The 25,661-nt window shown below is 49.6% G+C and overlaps 1 protein-coding gene and 1 long non-coding RNA gene across 2 annotated transcripts in view; both read left to right on the forward strand.

Annotated features, from left to right (window-relative positions):
* Nucleotides 1-1,034: 1,034 nt before the first annotated feature.
* On the forward strand, nt 1,035-7,785 carry LOC125126868 (uncharacterized). The gene is made up of 3 exons (XR_007134810.1): nt 1,035-1,240; nt 6,572-6,814; nt 7,593-7,785. It is a non-coding gene; the product is annotated as an uncharacterized LOC125126868 (long non-coding RNA).
* Nucleotides 7,786-12,494: 4,709 nt separating this feature from the next.
* Nucleotides 12,495-25,661, forward strand: part of KIF3C (kinesin family member 3C) — a 39,851-nt gene continuing 26,684 nt past the window's right edge. The window contains exon 1 of the mRNA XM_047782483.1: nt 12,495-15,141. Within this exon, the coding sequence (XP_047638439.1) occupies nt 13,606-15,141 (1,536 nt within the window). The 5' untranslated portion in view covers nt 12,495-13,605. The remainder of the gene's footprint in view (nt 15,142-25,661) is intronic.

The raw sequence follows: 25,661 nt of genomic DNA on the forward strand, positions 1-25,661 counted from the left end.
TGACGCCTTTCAAAGCACTTTTACATGTATATTGTTATTTGTGGTGCCACATCTCTGTGCAGTGGCCAGGCAGGGCTACACCTTGCTGGGCATATAAGGACACAGGCTCGGAAGGGTGAAGTCACCAGAAGGCCCAGTATCACGGGGCGCGTGGTGGCAGAGCCAGGCCTGAGCTCAGGTTTCCTGACTGCAGCCTGGGGCCTGCTCCCAGCTGCTGGAGCCGCTCTGCCCCCAGCATGTACCAGCTGTTGTTCTTTTAGATTCTAAACCTCTCAGAGGGTACAGGCAGGGTCTTCTTAGGGGATTAACTTCCTCATGGGAGTTAGCATGGCCTCTGGGTGGCGCTATTTCAGGGGACACTTGAGCTTTTGACAGCGAGAGAAGCTTGGGTTTGGAAAATCTACAGCACCCAGGCTCCACAGGAGGTTGCCCAGGTTCCTTTGTCCCTCCTCTGTGACAGTGGTCAGCCAAGAGTCAGGCCAGAGCTGGGCCTCCAGGGCTGAGTCTGGCTACAAAGTGTGCCAGTGCCTTGCGCTGCTCAGATGACATGGGATGGCTCCCTCCACGCCATCCAGCCTCTGGGGCAGCGCAAGCACAGAAACACAGGCCTGCTCCCTGACCTGGAGCTGCTCACAGCTGCAGCAACAGCAGCCCATGGGAAAAGAACAGCACAGCGGATGGGCGGGGCGAGCACCCTCTCAAGGAGGGGGCGGGGGGCGCAGGCCCGGGGTGGGGGGTGGGGGGCGCCCAGTTAAGAGACAAATGAACTCCGAAAGTCCAGATCTCTGGGGGCTGGGAGGCTCTGAGGAAGCCTCCAGGCTGAGGACACCCGCCTCCCCCTCCTCTAAGTCGGTCTCCGGTCAGACTTGCAGTTAGTGAATCACACCAGGAAACCGCCTCTGCAACATTCCAGGATGCACAAGCCAGGCCCTGGGTCTGACTGCTGATTGGTGGTGGTGGAGTCAGGGGAAAGGGCACCAGACCGGCTGTCTGGAGATGTGGGCCGCTGCGCCGCACTCCACACACGAGCCAGACAAGAGAGATTCGGGCGCGTTTGCTGTCAAGGTCAAAGCCTCGGTGGCCCGAGTTTGGCTTCAACTCAGGTCTCCTGAATTTCTGCTATAGGAACCTCCACTCCCGTCCATCCATAATGATGACAAGCATTCCAGAGAGAAGGCCCGGGGCAGAGGAGACGATCTGGAGTTGAAGAGAGAGCAAGGCGACAGTGAGAGCGCGCCAGGTCAGCAATACCTCGGTCCCACCACGACCTCCACTTCCCTTCCCTGAGTCCCAGAGGGGCTGAATGAGGCTGAGAAGAGTGATGGGAATTGTTCCCATGACATTTATAATAGTTAAAAAAAAACCCAAAAAACAAAAAACAGAGACAGCCTAACTGTGCAATAGGGGGTGTGATATAAAATAAATCATACGAGTTCCCGTCGTGGTGCAGTGGTTAACGAATCCGACTAGGAACCATGAGGTTGCGGGTTCGGTCCCTGCCCTTGCTCAGTGGGTTAACGATCCGGCGTTGCCGTGAGCTGTGGTGTAGGTTGCAGACGCGGCTCGGATCCCGTGTTGCTGTGGCTCTGGCGTAGGCCGGGGGCTACAGCTCCGATTCGACCCCTAGCCTGGGAACCTCCATATGCTGCTGGAGCGGCCCAAGAAATGGCAAAAAGACCAAAAAAATAAAAAGTTAAAAATTTTAAAAATAAATAAATCATAAATGTAAGTACCTGTTCACAACAATATAGCTTCTAGAAAGTAATATAGAGTGTCTTTATGACCTTGGGGTAGAAGAAAGATTTTTAAGCAAAACATAACAAGTGCTAGTCACAGAAAAAGACGGATAAATGTGTCTATAGGACCATTAAGGAATCGGGTTATGAAAAGGTACCACGAGCAGAATGAAATGTCAAATCACAGTGAAAATGCTTGCATCACATATAAGCAGCAAAAGGCTCAAAGCCAAAATACAAAAGAACTAAAAAAAAAAAACCTCTTAAAAAGCAGCAAGAAAAAGACAGGCAATGCAGTAGAAAAGTGACCAAGAGACTTGAAGGGGCAATTCACAAAAGAAGACGCAGAAAGGTCATGTCCTAACGTAAAAGTTGCTCAATTGTATTTGTTGTCAGGAAAGTCCAAGTTAAAACCTCGGTGAGGAGTTCGCTTGTTGCACAACAGGTTAAGGATCCCGTGTTGTTACTCCAGCGGCTTGGGTCAAGGGTTCGATCCCCGGCCCGGGAATTTCCACATGCCACGGATGTCGCAAAAACAAAAGCAAAAAATCTTATAATGAGATACCAAATATCTAAAAGAAAGAATGCCAATATTAAGTGTTTGTTCTGACCTGAGCTGGCCCTGGAACTGTCATACACTGCTGGCAGTGCATCTTGTTATTCCCACTTTGGAACACTCTTAGACATTTTTAACTGATGTTGAAAATATGCATTCCCTATGACCTGGCAATCACACCCCCGGGTATATGGGCAACAGAAATGTGGCCAGTGGGCATAGGCGGTATGAACAAGAATGTTCATAGTGACATACCTTATAAAAACCCCAAACTGGAGTTCCCATTGTGGCTCAGCAGTAACAAACGCAACTAGTATCCATGAGGATGCGAGTTCCATCCCTGGCCTCGATCAGTGGATTAAGGATCCTGCGTTGTCCTGAGCTGTGGGGTAGGTTGCAGACATGGTTTGGATCCTGAGTTGCTGTGGCTGTGGTGTAGGCCAGCAGCTATAGCTCAGATAACGACTCCTAGCCTAGGAACCTCCTTATGCTGTGGGTACAACCCTAAAAAGACAAAAAAAAAAAAAACCCAAACTGGATACAACCCACACGTCCATCAAGAAAAAAATGACAGGTGGTATATTCACACAGTGACATATTACACTGTAGTAATGGATGAACAACAGCCTGACACAGTATTTTGGATGGCTCTCTCAGATAAAAGAGACCGGAAAAAAGTCAGACACAAAAAAATACACACTGTATGAGTTTGTGAAAAGCTCAAAAATGGACAAAATAAAATAATAATCTTTAGATGGTAAAAGAAACAAGTGATTACCATGAAAGCCAGGAGAGAGGTTACCTTAGAGAGGAAGGAAGGGATTGTGACCACAGAGGGTCCTGCAGAGTCTCTGGATGCTGGAGATATTCTATTTTTGACTTTGGGTGGCGGGTACCCAGATGTGGTTTTAGGCTAATTCTTTTTGTTGTTATTGCTTTTTTTTTTTTTTTTTTAGGGCCAAACCTGCAGCATATTGAAGTTCCCAGGCTATGGGCTGAACTGGAACTGCAGCTGCCAGCCACAGCCACAGCCACAGCAGCATGGAATCTGATCTGCATCTTCCACCTATACCACAGCTCATGGCCAGATCTTTAACCCACTGAGTGAGGCCAGGGATGGAACTCTCATCCTCTTGGATACTATTTGGGTTCGTTACTGCTAAGCCACAACAGGAACTTCCTAGGCTAATTCTTTAAGTGGTATATTTATATAATGCGACTTTCCAAGTATGTATTTTATTCCACTGAACTATGTGAAATTGGCAATATTCAACCATTTTAACCTAATAATTAAACCTAATGGTGATTTCATATGGTTCGACCTGAAACAATAAAAAATAACTTAGGAGTTCCCATAGTGGCTGAGCAGCAACGAATCCAACTATGTCCATGAGGACGCGGGTTCGATCCCTGGCCTCGCTCAGTGGATTAAGGATCCAGCATTGCTGTGAGCTGTGGTGTAGGTCGCAGATTCCATGCTGCTATGGCTGTGGTATAGGCCGGCAGCTGCAGCTCTGATTTGACCCTTAGCCTGGGAACTTCCATAGGCCACAGGTGCAGCCTTTAAAACCAACCAACCAAACAAAATGATGGTCATGAAGGCTTTTGATAACTTCATTCACTCATTATCCATCAAACAAATGTCTGCTGGGGGCTTGTAGTGAACCAGGTATATTTCTAGGCACTGGGCTACAGAATAAAATTCTGTCCTGGTGCCCACCTTCTAATGGGAAGCTAATGTAAATCAGACATTGACCCATGTAGAATGGCATATTGTGATAAGTGCTATGAAGAAAAACTAAGGCTATAGAAGGTGACGAAAAGAGACTTAGGTGGCACAGTCAAAAAGGCCTGTCTGAGGAGATGACATTTGGAAATGCATCTGAATGGAGTGAGAGAGAGAAACCATGTGCAGCCATGGGAGAAAGAGCCTGCAGCCGAGGCAAGAGCAAGGGCACAGGCCCTCCGGCTGGAATGTGCCCCGCAGGACTGAAGAACAAGGAGGCCAGTGTTACAGGGTCAGAGCGAGGGGAGGGGAGAGGATGAAGACGTGAAACGGCAGAAGGAACCAGGGACCCATCGCAGAAGGCCTGTGTGGCTTGGCAAGGGACCTCAGCCTTTATTCCAAGAGTGATGGGGGGGCCATTGGAAGGTTGAGAGCCGGAGGTGGTATGATTTGATTTTTAGTTTAGAAGGAAGACTGGCTGTTCTGTGGAGGAGGGTGTGAAAGGGGGCGTGGGGGGCATGTGGAAGCAGAGATTCCTGTTAAAATGCTACCGTAGTGTCTGGACAAGAGATGAAGGTGGCATGGACTAGGGTGGCTGTGGTGGTGACACAGTATTTTGGAGTCAGGACGATAGATTTTATAGGTAGAGTCTAGGTAGAATTTTTTTTAAGTCTTATTCGAGTATAGTTGATTTACAACGTTGTGGTAATTTCTGCTGTACAACAAAGTGATTGGGTTATACATGTACACATATCCATTCTCTTTCAGATTCTTTCCCCACATACAGATAGAATTTTTTTGATGGATGGCGTGCAGGGAAAGAGGAGTCAGTAAAAACTATAATATTTTCCTTTTTTTTTTTGTCTTTTTGCCTTTTCTAGGGCTGCTTCCCATGGCATATGGAGGTTCCCAGACTAGGGGTCTAATCAGAGCTGTAGCCACCAGCCTACACCAGAGCCATGTCTTCAACCTACACCACAGCTCACAGCAACCCCGGATCCTTAACCCACTGAGCAAGGCCAGGGATCGAACCCGCCACTTCATGGTTCCTAGTCGGATTCATTAACCACTGCACCACGATGGGAACTCCAATATTTTTCTTATTAATAGGATACACAATTCTGTATATAGTATGGTCAAAACTCTTCAAAACGTGTCCTTAAATTACTTCCATAATGAGAAACTTAAATATAGCAGAGCCTAAGAAATGCAATTGGGGAGATGGGATATTTTCATAGATGAATGGATAAGACCATAAAAAAGCAGAAGGTAATTGCCACTGGAAGTAAGAAAAGAAGAAAGAGACCCCAGCAGCCTGGAGGAAGCAGGAAAACCTTTACTGAGGAGGCTGGAGTTGAAATGGGTGTTGAAAGAAGATGGAGTTAGTTCAGGTGGAGAGCAGGTTGAGAGCTGAGCCTAGGTTCCCAGTACAGGCTGGCAGAAAGAGCACTGGCTTTGGAGTTAGAGAAATTAGGCTCAAGTCCCAATATAGACACTTAACACTTGGGTTAGTCTGAAGGTTAGAGAAAATATCTGTACCCCATCTATTAGGTGCTTAGTAGGGGATAGCTACTAAGGACAGCTCTTTTTTTTTTTTTTTTTGCCTTTTCTAGGGCCGCTCCCTCGGCATATGAAGGTTCCCAGGCTAGGGGTCTAATCTGAGCTGTAGCTGCCAGCCTACGCCAGAGCCACAGCAACTCAGATTCCGAGCTGCATCTGCCACCTACACCACAGCTCAGGGCAATGCCGGATCCTTAACCCACTGGGTGAGGCCAGGGATCAAACCCACAAACTCATGGTTCCTAGTCGGATTCGCTAACCACTGTGCCATGATGGGAACTCTGAGAGCTCTTTTTTAATATTCATATTTTTTATTTTAAAAAAATTTTTATTATAGTTGATTTACAATGTTCTGTCAATTTCTGCTGTACAGCAAGGTGACCCAGTTATACATTTATATACATTCTTTTTCTCCCATTGGCCCCATCATGTTCCATGACAAGCAATTAGATATAGTTTCCTGTTCTATACAGAAGGACCTCATTGCTTATCCACTCCAAATGCAATAGTTTGCAGCTACTAACCCCAAACTCCCAGTCCGTCCCACTCCATCCCTGTCCCCTTTGGCAACCACAAATCTGTTCTTCATGTCCATGCGTTTGTTTCTTTTCTGTAGATAGGTTCATGTGTACCACATATTAGATTCCACATATAAGTGATGTCATATAGTATTTAATACTCAGATTTTTAAAAAATTTTCAAGTTTTTCTATTCTTTATTTTGGGCCTTGGGGTTGGGAAGTCGACTCAAATTCCATTCACCACAAATTACAGTAGAGACAGGAGAAAGTAAACTGTTGGGAAAAGAGGAGCCATTAGTAATCTGGACTCGAATGCAAGGTTCTTAAATTAGATAATCTCATAGTGATTGAGAGCCAGAAACTTGGCGCTCATCCAGTGATGTTGTCACATTGTCATGTCCCCCTCTGCTGGTAGAATTTCATTTTGCAAGATAAACCCAAATCTTGAATTATTTGCCTCTGAAAAATTGCAGGCCCCAGGATTACTGAAGAGCTAACTCTCCTTCTTGGGAGAGTTATTGTCTTACCCTAACTGTTACTGAGACCATACTGGAAGAAGATGCTGGTGTGGGAATCCCCTGGGAAAAAAGAATTTTCATTGTCAAAGGAAATGCAGCAAAGAGAGCTTCTTCCTACCAAGCCAACAACGAGTTTGGACTCCTAGGAAACCGTCATTCAAACCAGGATTGAGAAGCAACCGTTCTTCCATCTTCATGGTGAGCTCTCCCTATGGCCTGAGGGAAAGACCCCTGGGGTTGCAGGTTTGAAGTCAGGAGACTGACTGTGCCACTTGGTGACTGAATTTCCTTCCTTAGTCTCTTAGTTCAGCCTGAAGCTGAGTCCTCACAGTATGGAAATATTAATATTTTCCCCTTTTGGGGGGTTGATGTGAGGCTAAAGCGAGTAACATATATTAATTATACTCTGTTAACTGTGAATCACTCTACAAATCCCAGAGTTTATTACAGTCACTTCTTTGTTTTGCCTCCCCATTTTCTTGCCCTGAAGGTCATAGACCATTCATTCATTAGCTTAGCAACCGATATTGATAACCTAAAATATAAAAAGTACTGTGCTAGATATGGGGAAAGGAGACACAAAGACAGAAATCACAGCTCCCATCTTCAAGGGGGCACACGGATGGTGAGGAAGATGGATTCAGTTAACCAGAGTACTAGTCAGACTCTGCCTACTGTGATTAGTTAAACAGCGAGCTATAGAGTCATGAGGAAAGGAAAGATTAGTCAGGAGGCAGAATCAGGAGAGTCAGAGGTATCCCAGAAGAGGTGATACTCATACGAAGCATGAATTCATATTCCTTCATTCATCTTTCTTTTAATTATTTATAAAAAACATTTATTGAGCATATACTATGTGTCAGGAGTTAGACTACAGATGGTCCCCAACTTATGATGTTTCAAATAATGATTTTTGACTTTCCAATGGTGAGGAAGCAATATGTACTCAATAGAAATGATACTTCGCATTTTGAAGGTTGATCTTCTCTGGGCCAGCGATATGCCATGATCCTCTCTTGTGGTGGCCAGTGGCAGCAAGACACAGCTCCTGGTCAGCCCTGTAGACATGAAGGTAAACCACTGATTCACTTACAACCATTCTGGTTTTTTGTTTTGTTTTGTCTTTGTTTTTCTTTTGCTTTTTAGGGCCCTGCCCACAGCATATGGAAGTTCCCAGACCAGGGATGGAATCGGAGCTGTGCTGCTGGCCTACACCACAGCCACAGCAGCAAGGGGATCCGAGCCGAGTCTTCGACCTACACCATAGCTCACAGCAACACCAGATCCTTAACCTACTGATTGAGGCCAGGAATCAAACCCTCATCCTAGTGGGGTTCGTTACTGCTGAGCCACGATGGGAACTTCACAACCATTCTGTTTTTTATTTTGTACATCATTGAATAAATCCCATGAGATATTCAACACTATTTTATAAGAGGCTTTGTGTTCAATGGTTTTGCCCAACTGTGAGTGATGTGTTCTGAGCATGTTTAGGGGAGTCCAGGCTAAGTGATGATGTTTAGTAGGTTAAGTGTATTAAATGCATTTTCTGGTTTTTTTGAAAGGTTTTTATTTTTTCTATTATAGTTGATTTACAATGTTGTCAATTTCTGCTGTACAGCAAAGTGACCCAATCACATACATATATATAAACACTCTTTTTTTGTTAAGATTTTTATTAAATGCATTTTCTTTTTCTTTTTCTTTTTCTTTTTTTTGCTTTTTAGGGCTGCACCCACAGCATATGGAGGTCCCCAGGCTAGGGGTCAAATGTGGCCAGCCTACACAACAGCCAAAGCAACTCAGGATCCGAGCCGTGTCTGCAACCTTCACCACAGCTCAGGGCAGTGCTGGATCCTTAACCCACTGAGAGAGGCCAGGGATCAAACCCACAACCTCATGGTTCCTAGTTGGTTTCGTTCCACGACAGGAACTCTCTATTAAATGCATTCTCAACTTAAGTTATTTTCAATTTACGGTGGGTTTATCAGGTTGTAACCCCATCATAAGCCAAGAAAGATCTGTAGGGATGAAGTTCCCTGGTGGCATAGTAGGTTAAGGATCTGGCATTGTCACTGCAGTGGCTCTGGTTGCTGCTCTGGCCCATGTTTAATCTTGGGCCTGGAACATCCATGTGCTGCAGGTATGGCCAAGAAAAAAAAAAGAGCAGGTATCCAGACAAAGATGGTGAGGATGCAGCAGAGACAAGAGTGTGTGAGGGCCCTGTGGTAGGAAGTGGGAAGGGAACCGGAGAAGACCATTGGAAATCGAGTACAGAAAGCAAGGTGGAAAGTGGCCTGAGATGAGACAGGAGATATGAGCAGGTCCCAGGTCAAGTAGGGCCTTGGGGATTGCATTAATGATTTGGACTTAAAGAGCAGTGAGAAACATCGGATGTTTTAAAGGAATGTTCTTATTTTTATATTTATTTTGGCCATGCCTGCAGCATGCTGATGTTACCAGGCCAGGGATGGAACCCACACCACAGCAGCAACCAGAGCCACTGCAGTGATGACGTCAGATCCTTAACCCGCTGTGCCACAAGAGAGTTCCCAGACAAGTTTTCTTGTTTGTTTGTTTTTTAGATCACTTTATTTTTTTTTAATTTTTGTTGTAGTTGATTTACAATGTTCTGTCAATTTCTGCTGTACAGCAAAGTGACCCAGTTATACATATATACATTTTTTTCTCATGTTGTCTTCTATCATGTTCTATCACAAGTACTTTTGAAGGAATACTTTATAGAGAATGGATGGATGGAGATAAGAGCAAACCTAAGGCGACCAGATTGGAGGCTATCATGGGAGGCCAGGCCAGAGAGTATGATGGCTTGGATCATGATATTGGCTGTGGAACAGGAGAAGAAGACATTGATAAATCTGGGAAACATTTAAGAAGTTGAGTTGATAGGATTTGGTGTTTGAATAGACATGTTGAGGGGTGGGGAAGAGCTGTTTACAGAGCTAGGGACCATTCTTGGAGGAGCAAGTTTGGAGGAGAGAATGATGAGTTTGGTGTGAACACGTAGAATTTCAGGTACTTGAGAGCCCTCCAAGTGGCTATGTCCATTAGAGAATTGGATCTATGGAACTAGAGTACAGAGGAGAAGTCCCGACTGGAAATACAAATTTAGGAATCATTTAGCCACTAAGTGAAGCCATAAGCTATAGTGATCACTAGAGGGTGGCATTGGAAGAAAAAAAGACTTAGGACAAAGCTTTGGTGAACTCCAAAATCAAATGTTGGAGATGAAAGAGATCAGTTGGTTAAGGATGACTGAAAAGGAAGACACAAAATGTAAACAACCTTAAATGTAAAGTACAAAAGGGGTGTTACCACCGTGGCTCAGCACAAACCAAACCCCGTGAAGACGTAGGTTTGATCCCTGGCCCTGCTCAGTGGGTTAAAGGATCTGGCATTGCCATGAGCCGTTGTGTGTGTTGTAGATGGGGCTCAGATCTGGCGTTGCTGTCGCTGTGGCAGAGGCCACCAATTATAGCTCCAATTTGATCCCTAGCCTGGGAACTTCCATATGACAGAGGTGTGGCCCTAAAAAGAAAAAAAATAAAAAATAAAGTACAAAAGGAATGCAAACCACTATTTCTTCTTCTGTTTTTAGGGCTGCACCCTCAGCATATGGAGATTCCCAGTCTAGGGGTCGAATTGCCAGCCTATGCCACAGCCACAGCAACGCAGAATCCAGGCTGTGTAAGTGACCTACATCACAGCTCACTGGCAACACCAGATCCTTAACCCACTGAGAGAGGCCAGGGATAGAACCTGCGTCCTCATGGATGCTAGTCAGATTAACAGCTGTGCCATGACTGGAACTCCGAAAACTACTATTTCTTTTTTTTTTTGCCTTTTCCAGGGCCACACACGTGGCATATGGAGGTTCCCAGGCTAGGGGTCTAATCGGAGCTGTAGCCGCCGGCCTACGCCACAGCCACAGCAACTCGGGATCCGAGCCGCGTCTGCGACCTACACCACAGCTCACGGCAACGCTGGATCTTTAACCCACTGATCAGGGCCAGGGATCGAACCCGAAACCTCATGGTTCCTAGTCGGATTTGTTAACCACTGCGCCACGACAGGAACTCCCGAAAACTACTATTTCTTGAATGGCTTCTATGTCCCAGGAGTTTTCACATACATTATCTCACTTAATCCTCATGTTCACCCTGTAAGCCTTCCTATCCTCACTTTTCCCACTGAGAAAATAGCTGTTCGGAGAAGTCGAATAATTTACTTATGGTCATGCATCTTGTAAACAGTGGGATTCCAGTCACCCTCCTGTGTTGGAGGATTTGGTCAAGTGCAATGCCAGGTGGTGACATCGGGTGTGAAGAACAGGGCCGGGATCCCCTGTATCCATTGCTGTAGTGCCAAGCAGGTAAGCCAAAGCAGAGAAAGGGTAGTCCAAAAACCAAGGCCAAGAGCAACAAGAAAACAGTTCAAGAGCCAAATGGTCCATTCAGAAGCCAGGTCGCCAGAGCCAAGAGAGGTTAGTCTACAAAGCCAAAACTTCACCCAGTAATTGGTCCAAAAGCCAAGTTCATCACAAACAGTAGAACTTGATCAGAGAGAGGGCTGGGGAAGGCTGAGAAACTTCGGAAGAGGAGAAGCCACCTGCTAAGTATCAAGCTTCCAGTTGAGCTGGCCTTTGGGTCCTGGGGATTTGAAGATGGGGAAGACGTGAAGAGACAGATTTTATAGAGTTGAAGAACTAAACAAATAGGCCCTCTAGAGAATAACATGCCTGGAAATATTTTGTGGAAAGATTCTTCTGGTGCCTCATTGAAGAAGAGCCTCGGGTTCAGATAATGGCACGTCCTCTCTCTTAATCTTATTTGGAGAATAAGGACAACTCAGACCCTGTGCAGATTCGGTTACCCTCTGCAGAGTGGCACATGGGTAGGAAACTAGCTGGGTCCCTGGACTTGAGGAATGATACTTGATTTGTATCCTAGAGGGAAAAATATGAAGACCCCCATAGTGGAACACCAAACACAGAGCTGGTCTGTCCAGGATACTCGGGAAAGCCGGAGCTGCCAAGCAAGCCAAGCCAAGTCACATGCATGTATGAAGGGCTTGCTTGAAAATGAGTCTTCTCCTTGGTACAATATGTTTTGATCCATGGTTTCATTTGAGCCTCACAACCACTTCCTAAAGTATTATTTCTCTCCCCTTCTCCAGGTGTTTTAAAAAGATGAGGAAACTAAGGCTAGAGCAAGTTAAGTGACTGCCCGAATCACATAGCTGGATGGAGATCAGAACTGCAGCTTGAGTCCAAGTTTTGCTTCATGCAAATTCTGTGTCTCTTTCTGTTAAGGAAAAGAGACTGATCAGGGAAGGCTTCACAGAGGAGGAGGTGCTAGAACGACCCAAGTGGCAGGGCACCAAGTACAGAAGAGTAACAGGGTCCTCTTGGCAAAGGCACAAAGATGCAACGCAGCCCAGCCAGAAGGAAACACATGTTGTAGGAAACAAAAAATGGTTGCTAGAATTGTGAACTCTTTGGGGACAAGAAGGTCCAGTTCCTAGAATGTGGCCTGGGGTTTAGCAGGCTCTGGATAACTGTTTGAAGGACGGAATGTCTGGAACAGAGATTCTCTGTAGGACGGTAACCAGAAGTGTGGCTGAGAAGTGGCTGGAGTCAGAAGAAGGAGATGCCTTTATACAATATGGAAGGCTGGTGCTGGAGGAGGGGAGGGGGATCAGGGTGCAGGTGAGGCGCGGATCTGAGGAGAGAATCAGCTGGAAGGTGGTTCCAGGAGAGAGAGAAAAGGAAGAGCATAAGTCAACCAGGGTGGGGAGAGGAAAGACAGAGTCAAGAAACATTTAGGAGTTAAGAGTGCCTAGCAACACTCTGACGGGAGTGTAGGGATGGCATGTAGGCATCCACAGGCAGAAAGGCAGGAGCAGGGGACAGAGGATGCTGGCTGTGGAGGAAACAGGAGTGAGTAGTGGATACCAGGATTCTCCCCCAGGTAGGCTGCAACCTCCGCAGTCACTCCTGGGGTTGCTCGCCTGAGAGGGCGGGGCCTCCCAGACTGGAAAAGTCATTAGCAACCTGCCAGAACCGGGTTAACAAAGGCAGGACTACAACTCCCAGCATCCTCCGGCACAGTGGGGTGACGGCGGGCGGTGGCTGCGCTGCACCCGCCCGGTGGGCGCTGGACCTGGGACGGCACCCGAGCCTGTCATTCCGAAGGGGTCTGCGGGGGTGCGGGCGGGCGATGCACCCGGGTCCCCAGCGCACTGGCCGCGCCGGGCTCGCGTCTCCCGCCCTACGTCCCCGCCCCTTGCCCCACCCCAGCCGGGCGGCTTAGCTGGGGCCGCAGCGCGGCGGCAACATCACTCTCGCCGCCGCTGCTCCGCCCCATCCCCTTCTGTTTTTCTCTCTCATTCTCCGGTGGCGACGGCGGGGAAGGCGGAGGCAGAGGCAGCAGCAGCCGCGCAGGCTGCAATGAATGATCCCCCAGCTGGGGGGGAGGACTCCAGGTGAGCCTCTGCCCTCGGGAGGGCCGGGACCCCCGGCCGCCCAGGACCTGCAGCCCCCGCCATGGATCCCTAGAGGAGGAGGAGGACGAGGAGGAGAAGACAGTTCTGCCGCCCACCCCCATCCTATTTTCCTCTTCCTTTATCTCATTGTTGCCGTAGCTGTTTACGGCAGCGTTCCCTCTGCCCCAGCATGGGGCGGGCTCCGGGCACTGCCATTCGGCAGGCGCTGCTCCTGCGGCTGCCCGGGGATTCTGCCTAATTCTCCCTCCCCAGCCCGTGCAGCGAGGACCGGAGAGCGGTGGAGGCCCGGACTGCAGCAGCGGCGGGGCCACCTCCCAGCATCCCCACCCTAGGAGGCTGCATGCGGATTGAAGAACGGCGCCTGGGGGTTGGGCTGGCCCCGCGGATCCGGACCTAGGGAGCACAGCAGGACCGCTCAGGCTGCGGAGGGGGCCGAGGGGAGGCAGGAAGGACAGAGCGGCAAGATGGCCAGTAAAACCAAGGCCAGCGAGGCCCTGAAGGTGGTGGCCCGGTGCCGCCCCCTCAGCCGGAAGGAAGAGGCTGCTGGTCACGAGCAGATCCTGACCATGGACGTGAAACTGGGCCAGGTGACCCTGCGGAACCCCCGCGCTGCCCTAGGGGAGCTGCCCAAAACCTTCACCTTTGATGCCGTGTATGATGCCAGCTCCAAGCAGGCAGACTTGTATGATGAAACCGTGAGGCCCCTGGTAGACTCGGTGCTTCAAGGTTTTAATGGCACCGTGTTTGCCTATGGACAGACGGGCACAGGCAAGACCTATACCATGCAGGGGACCTGGGTGGAGCCTGAACTGCGCGGGGTCATCCCCAATGCCTTTGAGCATATCTTCACCCACATCTCCCGCTCCCAGAACCAGCAGTACTTGGTTCGGGCCTCCTACCTGGAGATCTACCAGGAGGAGATTCGAGACCTGCTCTCCAAGGAGCCTGGCAAGAGGCTAGAGCTGAAGGAGAACCCCGAGACGGGTGTCTACATCAAGGACCTCTCCTCCTTCGTCACCAAGAATGTCAAGGAGATCGAGCACGTGATGAACCTGGGGAACCAGACTCGGGCGGTGGGTAGCACGCACATGAATGAGGTCAGCTCTCGCTCCCATGCCATCTTCGTCATCACCGTGGAGTGCAGTGAGCGTGGCTCAGATGGCCAGGACCACATCCGTGTGGGCAAGCTCAACCTGGTGGACCTGGCGGGCAGCGAGAGGCAGAACAAGGCAGGCCCCAACACAGCTGGAGGGACAGCCACACAGTCCACAGGGAGTAGCGGTGGTGGGGGAGGTGGCGGTGGTGGAGAGAGGCCTAAGGAAGCCTCCAAAATCAACCTCTCGCTGTCTGCCCTGGGCAACGTGATCGCGGCTCTGGCAGGCAACAGGAGCACCCACATCCCCTACCGGGACTCCAAGCTGACCCGGCTGCTCCAGGACTCTCTGGGGGGGAACGCCAAGACCATCATGGTGGCCACCCTGGGCCCAGCCTCTCACAGCTACGATGAGAGCCTCTCCACCCTGCGCTTTGCCAACCGGGCCAAGAACATCAAGAACAAGCCCCGGGTGAACGAGGACCCGAAGGACACACTGCTACGGGAATTCCAGGAGGAGATTGCACGCCTGAAGGCCCAGCTGGAGAAGAAGGGGATGCTAGGAAAGCGGCTCCGGAGGAAGAGCAGCCGCAGGAAGAAGGCCGTGTCAGCCCCAGCCGGGTACCCGGAGGGGCCGGTGATTGAGGCCTGGGTGGCGGAAGAGGAGGATGACAATAACAACAACCACCGCCCGCCGCAGCCCATCCTGGAGTCAGCCTTGGACAAGAACATGGAGAATTACCTGCAGGAGCAGAAGGAGCGTCTGGAGGAGGAGAAGGCGGCCATCCAGGATGACCGCAGCCTGGTGAGCGAGGAGAAGCAGAAGCTGCTGGAGGAGAAGGAGAAGATGCTGGAAGACCTGCGGCGGGAGCAGCAGGCCACCGAGCTGCTCGCAGCCAAGTACAAGGTAAGGGCTCCAGGGGTCCCAGAGGGATCTGGGCTGACAGGCTCTTCTTTGAGGGACTATGACGTGGCCTGAAGCAAAGTGTCCTGCCCTCCTGCCAAATGCTCGCCTGCAGAAGCCAGGCAAAGTCCTGCAATTCTGGGCTACTGGCAGAGCCTCCAAGGAGCACCTAGGAGAACACACACACACACACACACACACCCCAAAGCAAGCAGGCGGTCTCTCAAGCCAGTGAGCTTGGGCTGGCCTGACTTGCCGCCTGTCAGTCTCTGCCGGTGGCCCCCGTATTGGTCAGGTCGGTGGCCAGTCAGGCAGGCCCTCAGCCTCATTTGAGTGTGAGCTCCCGCTCTTGCATCGCCTCCTCCCTTGGGACATCCTCCCTTCGAGGCACCATCAGCCCTCACCCCACTTTAATCCTTAACATTTACATCACACGTCACAGTTTGTAAAATGCCCCTCACACATGATCTCATTGATCCTTACAGTAGCCATCTGGGGTACTGGTTCTTAAACCCCCATTTTACAGGTGAGAGTCTAAGGCTCAGAAAAGTGGCATGACTGAGGGTCCATCCCACAAGGTGGCAGAGCCACACTGACACCGGTGGCCCTGGTGCTTTCTCAGTTCTTAGATGGCGAGGTGGGACTCTGAGGGGATCGGGCTCCCAGTGGAGGCAGTCAGCTTGGCCCACGTGGTGCAGGGCCGTTGCTTGGAATCCTAGGAAGGAGGTCATGCAGAGGGTCGGAAAGAACCCAGCTCTGCACCGGAGACCTGGAATCAAGGCCGAGCTGGACTGCAGTGACCTCGAAGTTGCTTCTTTCTTTCTCCTAGTCTCAGTTTCCCTTTTTGTAAATTAGAAGCTTGGCCCCGGTCATCTCTGAGGTTCTAATCTGAGAAGCCAACCAACTGGCCCCCACCTCCAGGCCTCACCCCAGTAAGATCCAGTTCTCCCATTGCCCTGGGAGACATCAGGGCCTCAGCATCCTTCCTGAGCTGCTCCCTTCCCCAGGGGACCTCCAGGCCCCGGTGGAGCTAAGCTACAGAGGGACCCCCGCCCCCATCGCCTGGCCAACCACAGAACTGTTCACTTTCAGTGCTGCAGATGCCACGACTCAGGTTCCAGGCATTTCCAGGTCCCTTAACACTGAGAGTTGGAGGAAAGACACATAGAACCAGACCATGACCTGGTGGGGAGAGCAAAATCTCACCATCTCTTATTCCCTCTCAGGAGCACAGGCTGGGGTGCAGGGGAGCCCCACCTGGAGATGGAGAGTGGCAGCCGCTGGAAGAGAGACTGATGGGCTGCATGCCATTGTCTGTGTTATGAGAACGTGCTGCTGCACCAGGGGCTCTGGCCTTGCTTATTTAATATTTAATTCACCTCCAGGAGCTCCTCGGAGAAGGGATCAGGAGCCTGGCACATTGGGAGCCATCCTGCGAGAGGCAGAATGTAAAGGCGGGACAGTTAGGACTCAGCTGTCCCGAGGAGGAAGGGAATCCAGGCAGCTTGTGCTTTCCATGGGAATCTGACATGGGGACTCTGTCATCAGTTTCATTACAAGAGCCCCCGCATCACCCCTTGCTCCCCTTCCCCACCCACCCTTAAAGCTGGGAGGCAGCAGATGCTGAGAGAGTGCACTTCAGCCCCGAGGAAATGGGTAGGAGGGATGGAGCGAGGGATCCAATGGATCCTTCCCATTGGGAACAAGGTGATCTCCCATTGTTGGCCACTCGCTGGTAAGAGTCTTGGATCCAAGGCCATGTAGGGCATAGATAGCAGGGCAGTCAAGAGATCAGGGCGGCCAGCACCAGAATTCTTACATCAGAGGCATAAGCCACAGACACTTCCATCTTACAGCTGCCCGGGGCCTTGGAAAACTGAGGCCCAGGCTTGCTCAGGGCCGCACAGGTGAGTGAGGGAGAGCCGGACTCTTTACAGTTGGTCCAGCTTCTTTCCGTTTCACCGGGGTCCTGATATTGTTACCTGTGCTCCTTGATAATCAGAATAATTGGTTTTATTGCAAGTGTTTATATTTTATTCTCATGGAGTCCTCCCAGCAACCTCAAGAGATGGGTATTACTATTCCATTTCCGTGATGGAAACCAAGGCAGGGGAGGGTGAGTGACAGTGTCGGTGACCTGGGCTGATAGGCGACGGAACCAGGACTGGAACCCAGGTCTTCTGAGGCCCCCAGACCCAAGTCTGTTCTTCCCAAGTCTTCCCGGATCCCTCCATGTTTGCTGTCTGTGTGACTCAGGGCGAAGGCCTTGGCCTCTCTAGGCCTCAGGTTTCCAGTCGCCTAATGAGAAGTCTGACACAGCTCCCTGGGGACCGGGTGAAATTGTCATCATGTGCCCGGCTTTCAGATATGACCGAAGCAGGAGGGATGCCTGGGACATTCCAGGGAAATGATTCCACATCCCGGAACTTCTTTTCACACCCAGCTCAGGACACACAGCAGCCAGCAAGCCCAGGATGAACCTAGACAGAGGACCCCAGCCTCCCTAGAGTCTCTCAGGCACCGCTGGCTGAGCGTTGGGTGTTTCTAGGATGGAGGAAACAATTTGAGGGCTCCCAAGAGATCCACAGGGTAAAGAGGGGCGGAGCTTATTAGAGAGAATCCCAGACCTGCCTGATTCACGCAGGGTTGTGCTGAAGATTGAATGAGCTCATTAGCATGAGGATGTTCGAAATAAGTTGAAAGTCCTAAATAAATGGAGGGCGTTGGCTGCCCCTGGGTGGCTTCTCCAGGGGTCCAGTGATCTCCAAGACTGACGTCTTTGTTGTTGGCTTCACGCTTTCCTTCCCCTGCCATCCCAGCTGCCTTGCCCTAACCTTGTAGCCCTGGGAGCAGAGCCAGGAGAGAAAGATCTAGGAGCCCTCAGGAGGTGGGAGCTCTGGTCCCTCCTGGAAATTCACTGAGCTTCTGCTCCCCATCCGCAGCACCCTCAGCTCCCACTTTGTGAGTTATGACGTCAACTCCCCTTCTCGCCTCCCCGCCTTCCCTCTTCCAGTTCACACCACCCCCCGGGGGGCGGCTGAGCAGTAGCTGGTGCGACCCAGTGCCCTCATTCACTCTCTCTGACTCATCTTAGAGTCTGTGTCGTCTGCTGTCCTTGCCCGCCACCTCTAGGCTCCCCGTTCCCTTTGTTCTCCCCTCGCTGTGTACAAACACCATGCCTGTCTCCGTGGAGTCTCCTTTCATCTCCACCTCGGGCCTCAGGGGTTGGGAGGGTGGGCACATGTGTGCGGGTCTGTGAGCGTCATCAGTGCCTTGTGTATCAGTAGCCATCAGCCGTCCATGCTTATGGGCAGCTGGAGCGCGCGCTCGACCAGAGAGGTAGGGGGAGTGGGTAAAAGTCACAGACAAACCAACAACTGAGCTTGTGACTCCGCACAGTGACGGCTGCAGTGTTTGTGCACAAAGCACGGATGGCGGTGAGGACTGGGGTGCAAGTAGACCGATGGACAGGAGGCCCCCCTTAATTGTGCAAGAAACATTTTTTTTTTTTTTTTGGCTGTGCTTGTGGCTTGTGGACGTTCCTGGGCCAGGGATCAAACCTGCACCACAGCAGTGACAACTGAGCCACAAGGGAACCCCAAGAAACATTTTTTAATGACTGTTTTAATCTTGAGCTTAATTTTTTGAAGGCTCGGATTAGATGATTCCTAAAGCTTTGATTCCAGATACTTAGAGGGAAAGAAGAGTATTTCCAGGAGTTCCTGTTGTGGCTCAGAGGTAACGAACCCAACTAGTGTCCATGAGGATGATGTGGGTTCAATCCCTGGCCTCACTCAGTGGGTTAAGGATCCGGCATTGCCACAAGCAGCAGCATAGGTTGCAGATGTGGCTCCGATCTGGCATTACTGTAGCTGTGGCATAGGCCAGCAGCTACTGCTCCGATTCTACCCCTGACCTGGGAGCTTCCATATGCCACAGTTGCTGCCATAAAATTTTCTTTTTTTTAAAAAAGTGTATTTCGTGGAGGCAAGGGCTGCAGATGACGCAAAATGCAGGCTGGAACTGAAGAGAGGTCAGGAAGAGGTAAAACACTGCTTGTTGATCCCCAAGTAAGCAGGTTTGGGGATTGAGGAGCAGGGGGTGCTTGGCTAGAGCTCAGCTCCCTCTATGAACCCTCTGTGGTCCCTGCAAGAGGGCTTGCAGAAGCAGCCCCAGAAGTCGGGGTGGTGAGGTCTGCTTTGCATCTTTACTATACACTTTGTGGGCCCCTCTCCCTCCTCCTGTTTATCAGCATTGGAATTAACCATAAAGGGTTATGCAGGAGACGAGTTTCAAGCCTGAGAAACAGCGGCAATAGTAACAATGAGGCCATTTATTTAACACCTGCCATGTGCCAAGCATTATGCTATATATTGTATACAAATCCGTTCATGTAATCCCCACAAGCACCTTCCAAGAAGGGTGTTATTACTGTTCCCATTTTATACATGAGAAAACTGAGGTTTTGTGACTTGTTCAAGGCCTCATGGTTTGTCTCTGGCAAATCTAGTTGAGCCCAGGTTGGCCTGATACCAACTTTTGATCCTCTTTCATGCTTAAAGAATTAGGAATATCAGGTTGGGAACTAGTTGATTGGGAGATGGTAAAATTGACAGGAGTTGGTGAAAGTGTGTTGAATTTGAGGCGACAGGGTCCAGTGGGCAGCTGGAGGCAGAACAGGGGAGTTTAGAAGCAAACACAGGGCTAGAAATCGAGTCTGGAGGTCAATTTTTATTTTATTTTATTTTATTTTTTGTCTTTTGTCTTTTTATGGCTGCACCCGCAGCATATGGAAGTTCCCAGGCTAGAGGTCTAATCGGAGCTATAGCTGCTGGCCTTCGCCAGAGCCACAGCAATGCCAGATCCAAGCCGCATCTGTGACCTACACCACAGCTCAGGGCAACGCTGGATCCTTAACCCACTGAGCGAGGCCAGGGACCGAACCCGCAACCTCATGGTTCCTAGTCGGATTCGTTTCCGCTGTGCCATGACAGGAACTCCCTGGGGGTCATCTTTAGAAGAAGGCTCAAATGAGACCCCAGACCCCTGGTCTTGATCCTCTCCCTTTATGTAAGTGAGTTCTAAGTCAAGCTCTCCTCTCCTGGTCTTTGCTGACCTTATTTTGTGAGTGCTCTGTTCAGAGCACGGATTTCAGGTCAGGCAGGCCTGGGTTTAGTGATTTACTAGCTTTGGGACTTCAGTTTCCTCATCTATAAAATAGGATAATAATAGTACTGATGTTATAGTGCTATTGAGAGGATGAAATGAGATAATCAACATTAAAGCACTTTGCACAGTTCCTGGCATGGAAGTGTTCGGTAAATAATGATGGTTTATTACTGTTATCTTTGACGGCCTAACGGGTATTGTCACTTGACTGTCTTCCTGATATGCTAAACACATCCCATTTTAGTCTCACGTTCGAGGCCTACCAGCGTCTGGTTATAATATATCTCTTCCATCTTGCCTGCTTAAGTGAGTGATAGGAGAACCTAACAGCCAACTAGTCTACCCCATACTTTGGATGTCGGCTGGACCTCACTGCCCTTCTGCTCGTGGCACTGTTTTTGTCTTCTAGATTGTCCTGGGAACCAGGGGAACCCTGGGAGCTGGTTAAGCTCAATGTAAAGAACTTCTTAGTAATTAGAATTGGTCCATTTCAAGAGATATTGGGCTCTGATCCCTGGAAGTGTCAAAGGAGAAACTGAGTGTCAGAGTTGCTCTAAAGGGATTCATGTGCCAGAAAAGCCATTGAGCGAGATGATCTTTGAGTCCCCTCCTCTTAAAGGTCCTTAATTGTTAGAAATAGTATTTTTGAAGCAAAATATAAAATGTTCAGGGCACCTTGAAAATTAAGATGTAAGGATTTAAATGATAGTTTATGAATTCAATCAACAGTAGGATATATTTCCCGGTTTCCATCTCTATGTCTTATTAGAGGAAGACAATGAGAAGAAGAAGAAAAGAGAGAGAAGATGATGGGAGGAAAGATAGGAAAGAAAAAGAGGGGGACAGTGAAGAGGAGGAAGAGAAGTGGAGTCGCAGAGCCGGGGAGAAGGAGGGGAGAGTGTGTAAAGGGATGGACAGCAGGGTTTGGGGGAGAAGAAACCCCGTTTGGGAGAGCGAGTGCTCTGGAGGAGAGCCTGAAACACTCAGTATCATCCCACCACCCTGATCTCGAGCTTAGTCTCCAAATAGGGCTGTATCCAGGCTCTCGAGGCTCCCCAGTAATCCAGGGGGTGTCTCTGTTCCTAAAGCTGGTCTGGTTCCTTCTTCAGGTCCCCAAGGACACCAGCCCCATGCCAGACACTCTGGGATTGATGGGGCTGGGTGATCAGAGGACTTTGTGCACCCCCATTCCCGCCCCCGCTTACCCACTCTAATGAGTGACCAGAGCACCAAGCTGGGTCTGGCATCTAGGTCAGAGTCCACGGCTTCTTGGCGCCGAAGGGAGCAGTGACTTACACTCCTTCCTGCCCCTGGCCGCTGTGATCGGTTAATAGAATTTCCATAAGCGGGTGCATTTTGTAATATAAAGGTTTGACCAGCAGGAAGTATATAAGACTAATACACTTCTGTTCAGAGGTGCTAGGATTCAAGTTATGTCGGGGCTCAGCAGCCTTTCGGTCCAGTGTTGGGTTTCTCTTGATGTGCGCTGGCTGCAGAAGCGTATCATCATTTCGCCCTTAGTCATTTCCAGCCCCCGGATAGTGCAAGATTGGATGAAGTGGCTGTGAGAATGTTCTCATTGTGCTCTGAGGACTAGGGGAAGGGCCTGGAATCCAGCTGGAGAGGGGCACTCCCTCCCATCTGTGCCCTGCCAGCCTGCTGTCCCTGGCCAGCCTGGGGCACTTCTGGGGCTGCCCGGGCCTGAGAGCTGCTGAATCAGGTGTCCTGGGTAGATAAGAAAATGGCCTCTCTTCCCACTATTCCATGCATGGGGACGGATTCCTTCAGCCACGGGGGCTGCACAAGGCAGACCCCTGTGCTCAGAGCTTATGGGGCACCTGTACCTGCACTGGTGGTTCCGTGTATCTAGAACTTTTAATATCCGAGAAATTCTTGGGCATTAACTCCTGGTCAGGCTGAAGAATTACTTTCTAGCTGTCTCCCTTTCCTCCCAGACATACTCAACAGAAGGGGACCAGGCCCTGGGTTGAACTGTTTCTGTAGTGGTAGGTAATGGATCTGCAGTCTTTCTCCTTTTTTCAGATGAGCCCGCAGAATAATAATAACAATTGTAGGAGTTCCCGTCATGGCTCAGTGGTTAACAAATCTGACTAGAAACCATGAGGTTGCGGGTTCAGTCCCTGGCCTTGCTCAGTGGGTTAAGGATCCGGCATTGCTGTGGGCTGTGGTGTAGATCGCAGACGTGGCTGGGATCCTGCGTTGCTGTGGCTGTGGTGTAGGCCAGTGGCTACAGCTCCAATTCCACCCCTAGCCTGGGAACCTCCATATGCTGCGGGAGCGGCCCTAGAAAAGGCAAAAAGACCAAAAAAAAAAAAATTTGTAATAATAATAATTGTAAGAAATAGCTACCATTTCTTTCTTTTTCGTTGTTTTTGGCCACATCAGCAGCATGTGGAAGTTCCTGGGCCAGGGATCAAACCTGCAGCCCCAGCAGCGACCAGAGCCACCACAATGACAACTCCAGATCATTAACCTGCTGCACCACCAGGGAACTCCACTACCATCTCTTTAGTGCATGTTTAATGCCAAGGACTTGCTGTATTCTTCAGGTGATTATTTTGTTCAGTCTTCAATGGCACCATGAAGTAGTAGGTTTGAATCTCCATGTGACAAATGGGATACTGAGGCACCTTAAAGAAGGAACAACCCAAGGCCTCGTGCCTGTAGAGCATTAGTGCCAGAATATGAGCCTATGCCTGCCTGACTCCTAGGCCCATGATCTTCACCGCCACACTGTAGCACCAGCCCGGAAAGAATGGCTTTATGCCAAGGCCCTGGCTAATAGGCCGCACTGGGATCTCTGGTCTGCTGAGATGCTTAAGTCATCCCTGTCCTTCCACATGATGCAAACCCCCAGCCTCTGACCTCAGCCTAGAGCCATTCATTTATCTAATCATCAAATCTTTTTGAACACCCCGGCCAAGAATGCAAATCAGTATAGATGGTTAACTTTGTCTTTAAATTATTTAAGTTTCTGGAATGAATCATGAAAACTCTCGTGGTTATCTCTAGGGATTGTATAGGAAGGATTTTTATTTTTCACTTTATGCTCATTATTTTTTACAACATGCATATATTACTTTGTTAATTAAACAAAAACAACTCTAAATTTTTTGGAGAGAAAAATATTTTTAAAAATGCATGAACACATGGTTGGAAGAGTGGCTTAAAGGTAATGGACAATTGAGAGAAATCCGCAGTTGAAAATAATTCTCGGAGTTCCCGTCGTGGCGCAGTGGTTAACGAATCCGACTAGGAACCATGAGGTTGCAGGTTCGGTCCCTGCCCTTGCTCAGTGGGTTAACGATCCGGCGTTGCCGTGAGCTGTGGTGTAGGTTGCAGACGCGGCTCGGATCCTGCGTTGCTGTGGCTCTGGCGTAGGCCGGTGGCTACAGCTCCGATTCAACCCTTGGCCTGGGAATCTCCATATGCCGTGGGAGCGGCCCAAAGAAATAGCAAAAAGACCAAAAAAAAAAAAAAAGAAAAAAAAGAAAATAATTCTCAGTGATACCCAGTTATTGATAATCCCGTGACCTTGGACAAGTCTCTTCCCCTCCCAGGGACTGTAAGAAAGGATCAATAGATGCTTCCTTGCTTTCTGCACCACTTGCTGATTCACCTTGGAAGCAGCGGACCAGGAGCTGCTAGAGCTCAGCCTGGATGAAAGGCAAGGAGGGCTGGAGAGGAATGACCAAGCATTGCCTGGAAGCTGGGCCCGAATGACCCAGGATCTGTGAAATACCGAGTCTGCACTTTGCACCTCTTTAATTCTTATCCAGATCTGACCTTGCAGCCTTCTGTTGCCTGGCTGGGTTTGCATCCCTATGCTGGAGAGAGAAACCCTCTAGCCCACCACAAACAAGGGAGGGAAACAGGGGAGAAAGATGAAAGTAAGCATCAGCTCCAAGGTGCTTGTGGTTTTCTCACTCAAGTAGACGGGCTGATTTTTTTTTTTCTTCCTCCTTCTATTCTCCAAGGTGGACTGAAGAATTTCTAGACATCCACATCCTGTCTACAAAGCTGGAAGGAGAGTCCAGCGCACCTCATTCCCCAGCTATGTTTCCTGATTTCTTAATTGTTCCTTCTTGATGAGAAAAGTACTAGCATTTGAAAGACCATGTGTGTTGTGGGTTTTGCCATCCAAGGAGACCTAAGGCAGGAACCTCAGACTCAGTCTCCCGATTTATGTCCCCCGGGGCAGAGGCCCACTGAAAATGACACTCTTTTTCCCATCGCCATTGTCTCTTTCCTGTCTCTTTCCCTTACTGCTAGTTCCTCGAGATCTACGGTCAGGGCGCACAGAAGGAGAAACAGGTCTGGGATGGTAGGAATGGCTGTGTTTCCCAAGAGGTGGGAGCAAGGAGTGCTGCACTAGTTGTTTTGTTTTGCTCTCTGTGGTGAGCGGTGGGCGAATGTCAACCAGGCGCTGAAACAGCCAGTGACCCCTGCCGGTTGATTGTATGTTACCATTTACCAAGTGTTTTCACATCTGTTATCCAAGTCACCATTCTGACCCCAAATCTGCATGGTTAGTGGATATTTGCCCCTTTTTGCAGATGAGAAAACTGAAGTCCAGGAGCTGATGCCCTAGATTCCTTAGCAAGTGGGATGGTAGAGTGTGTTCCAGGGTTCAAGTTCTTGCCTGACATGCTCACTGCTCTTTATATCATCCACCAAGGAGCTGTGAGGGGGCCCTTCCCATGAGAGTATCTCTGGGGGACCCTAGTGATACTGACAGCTCCTGAAGCACTCGCTCAAGAGCTCCATCCTGCTCATCTCAGGCCCCCCTGAGAGCCTCACACAGAGTCTTCAGCAGACTCCTGTCTATTTCAGCGGCAAGAGAATGAAATGATACCCTGAGCTTTCCTGATGGTTCCTGGGTTAGCAAAGGTGCAGATGCCAAGTGCTGCTTTCCTCCAAGGCACCTTCCTGCCCGAATCCAGGAGAGGCTGTGGAGCAGGAAAAAGGACACTGGACTTGGGGTTAGGAGACAGGTGTTTAAGTACCACTTCTGCCATTTACTGGGTCCATCACCTCCAGCAAGTCACTTCACCAGTCTGAGCCTTAGTTTCCTTTTATGTCAAATGGGGGGAGGGGTGGCAGGCGATCATATCCATTATGTCATAAAGTTGCTGTGATGATGAAATAGGAGGATTAATGCAAAAAGGACCCAGCCCAGCCACAGACACATGGCAAGTCGCGTCTGAGACTCCTGTCTCCTGCAGAATGTCATAGATGAGCTGGCAGTGGCAGGGCAGAGCCTGTTTGGCTTCTTTGTAAGATCATAATTGATGATATCGCCTCAGGAGGATGGCTGGCTGGGCCTGGCTGTC

This window comes from Phacochoerus africanus, chromosome 5, assembly GCF_016906955.1.
Source record: "Phacochoerus africanus isolate WHEZ1 chromosome 5, ROS_Pafr_v1, whole genome shotgun sequence".
Lineage (NCBI taxonomy): Eukaryota > Metazoa > Chordata > Mammalia > Artiodactyla > Suidae > Phacochoerus > Phacochoerus africanus.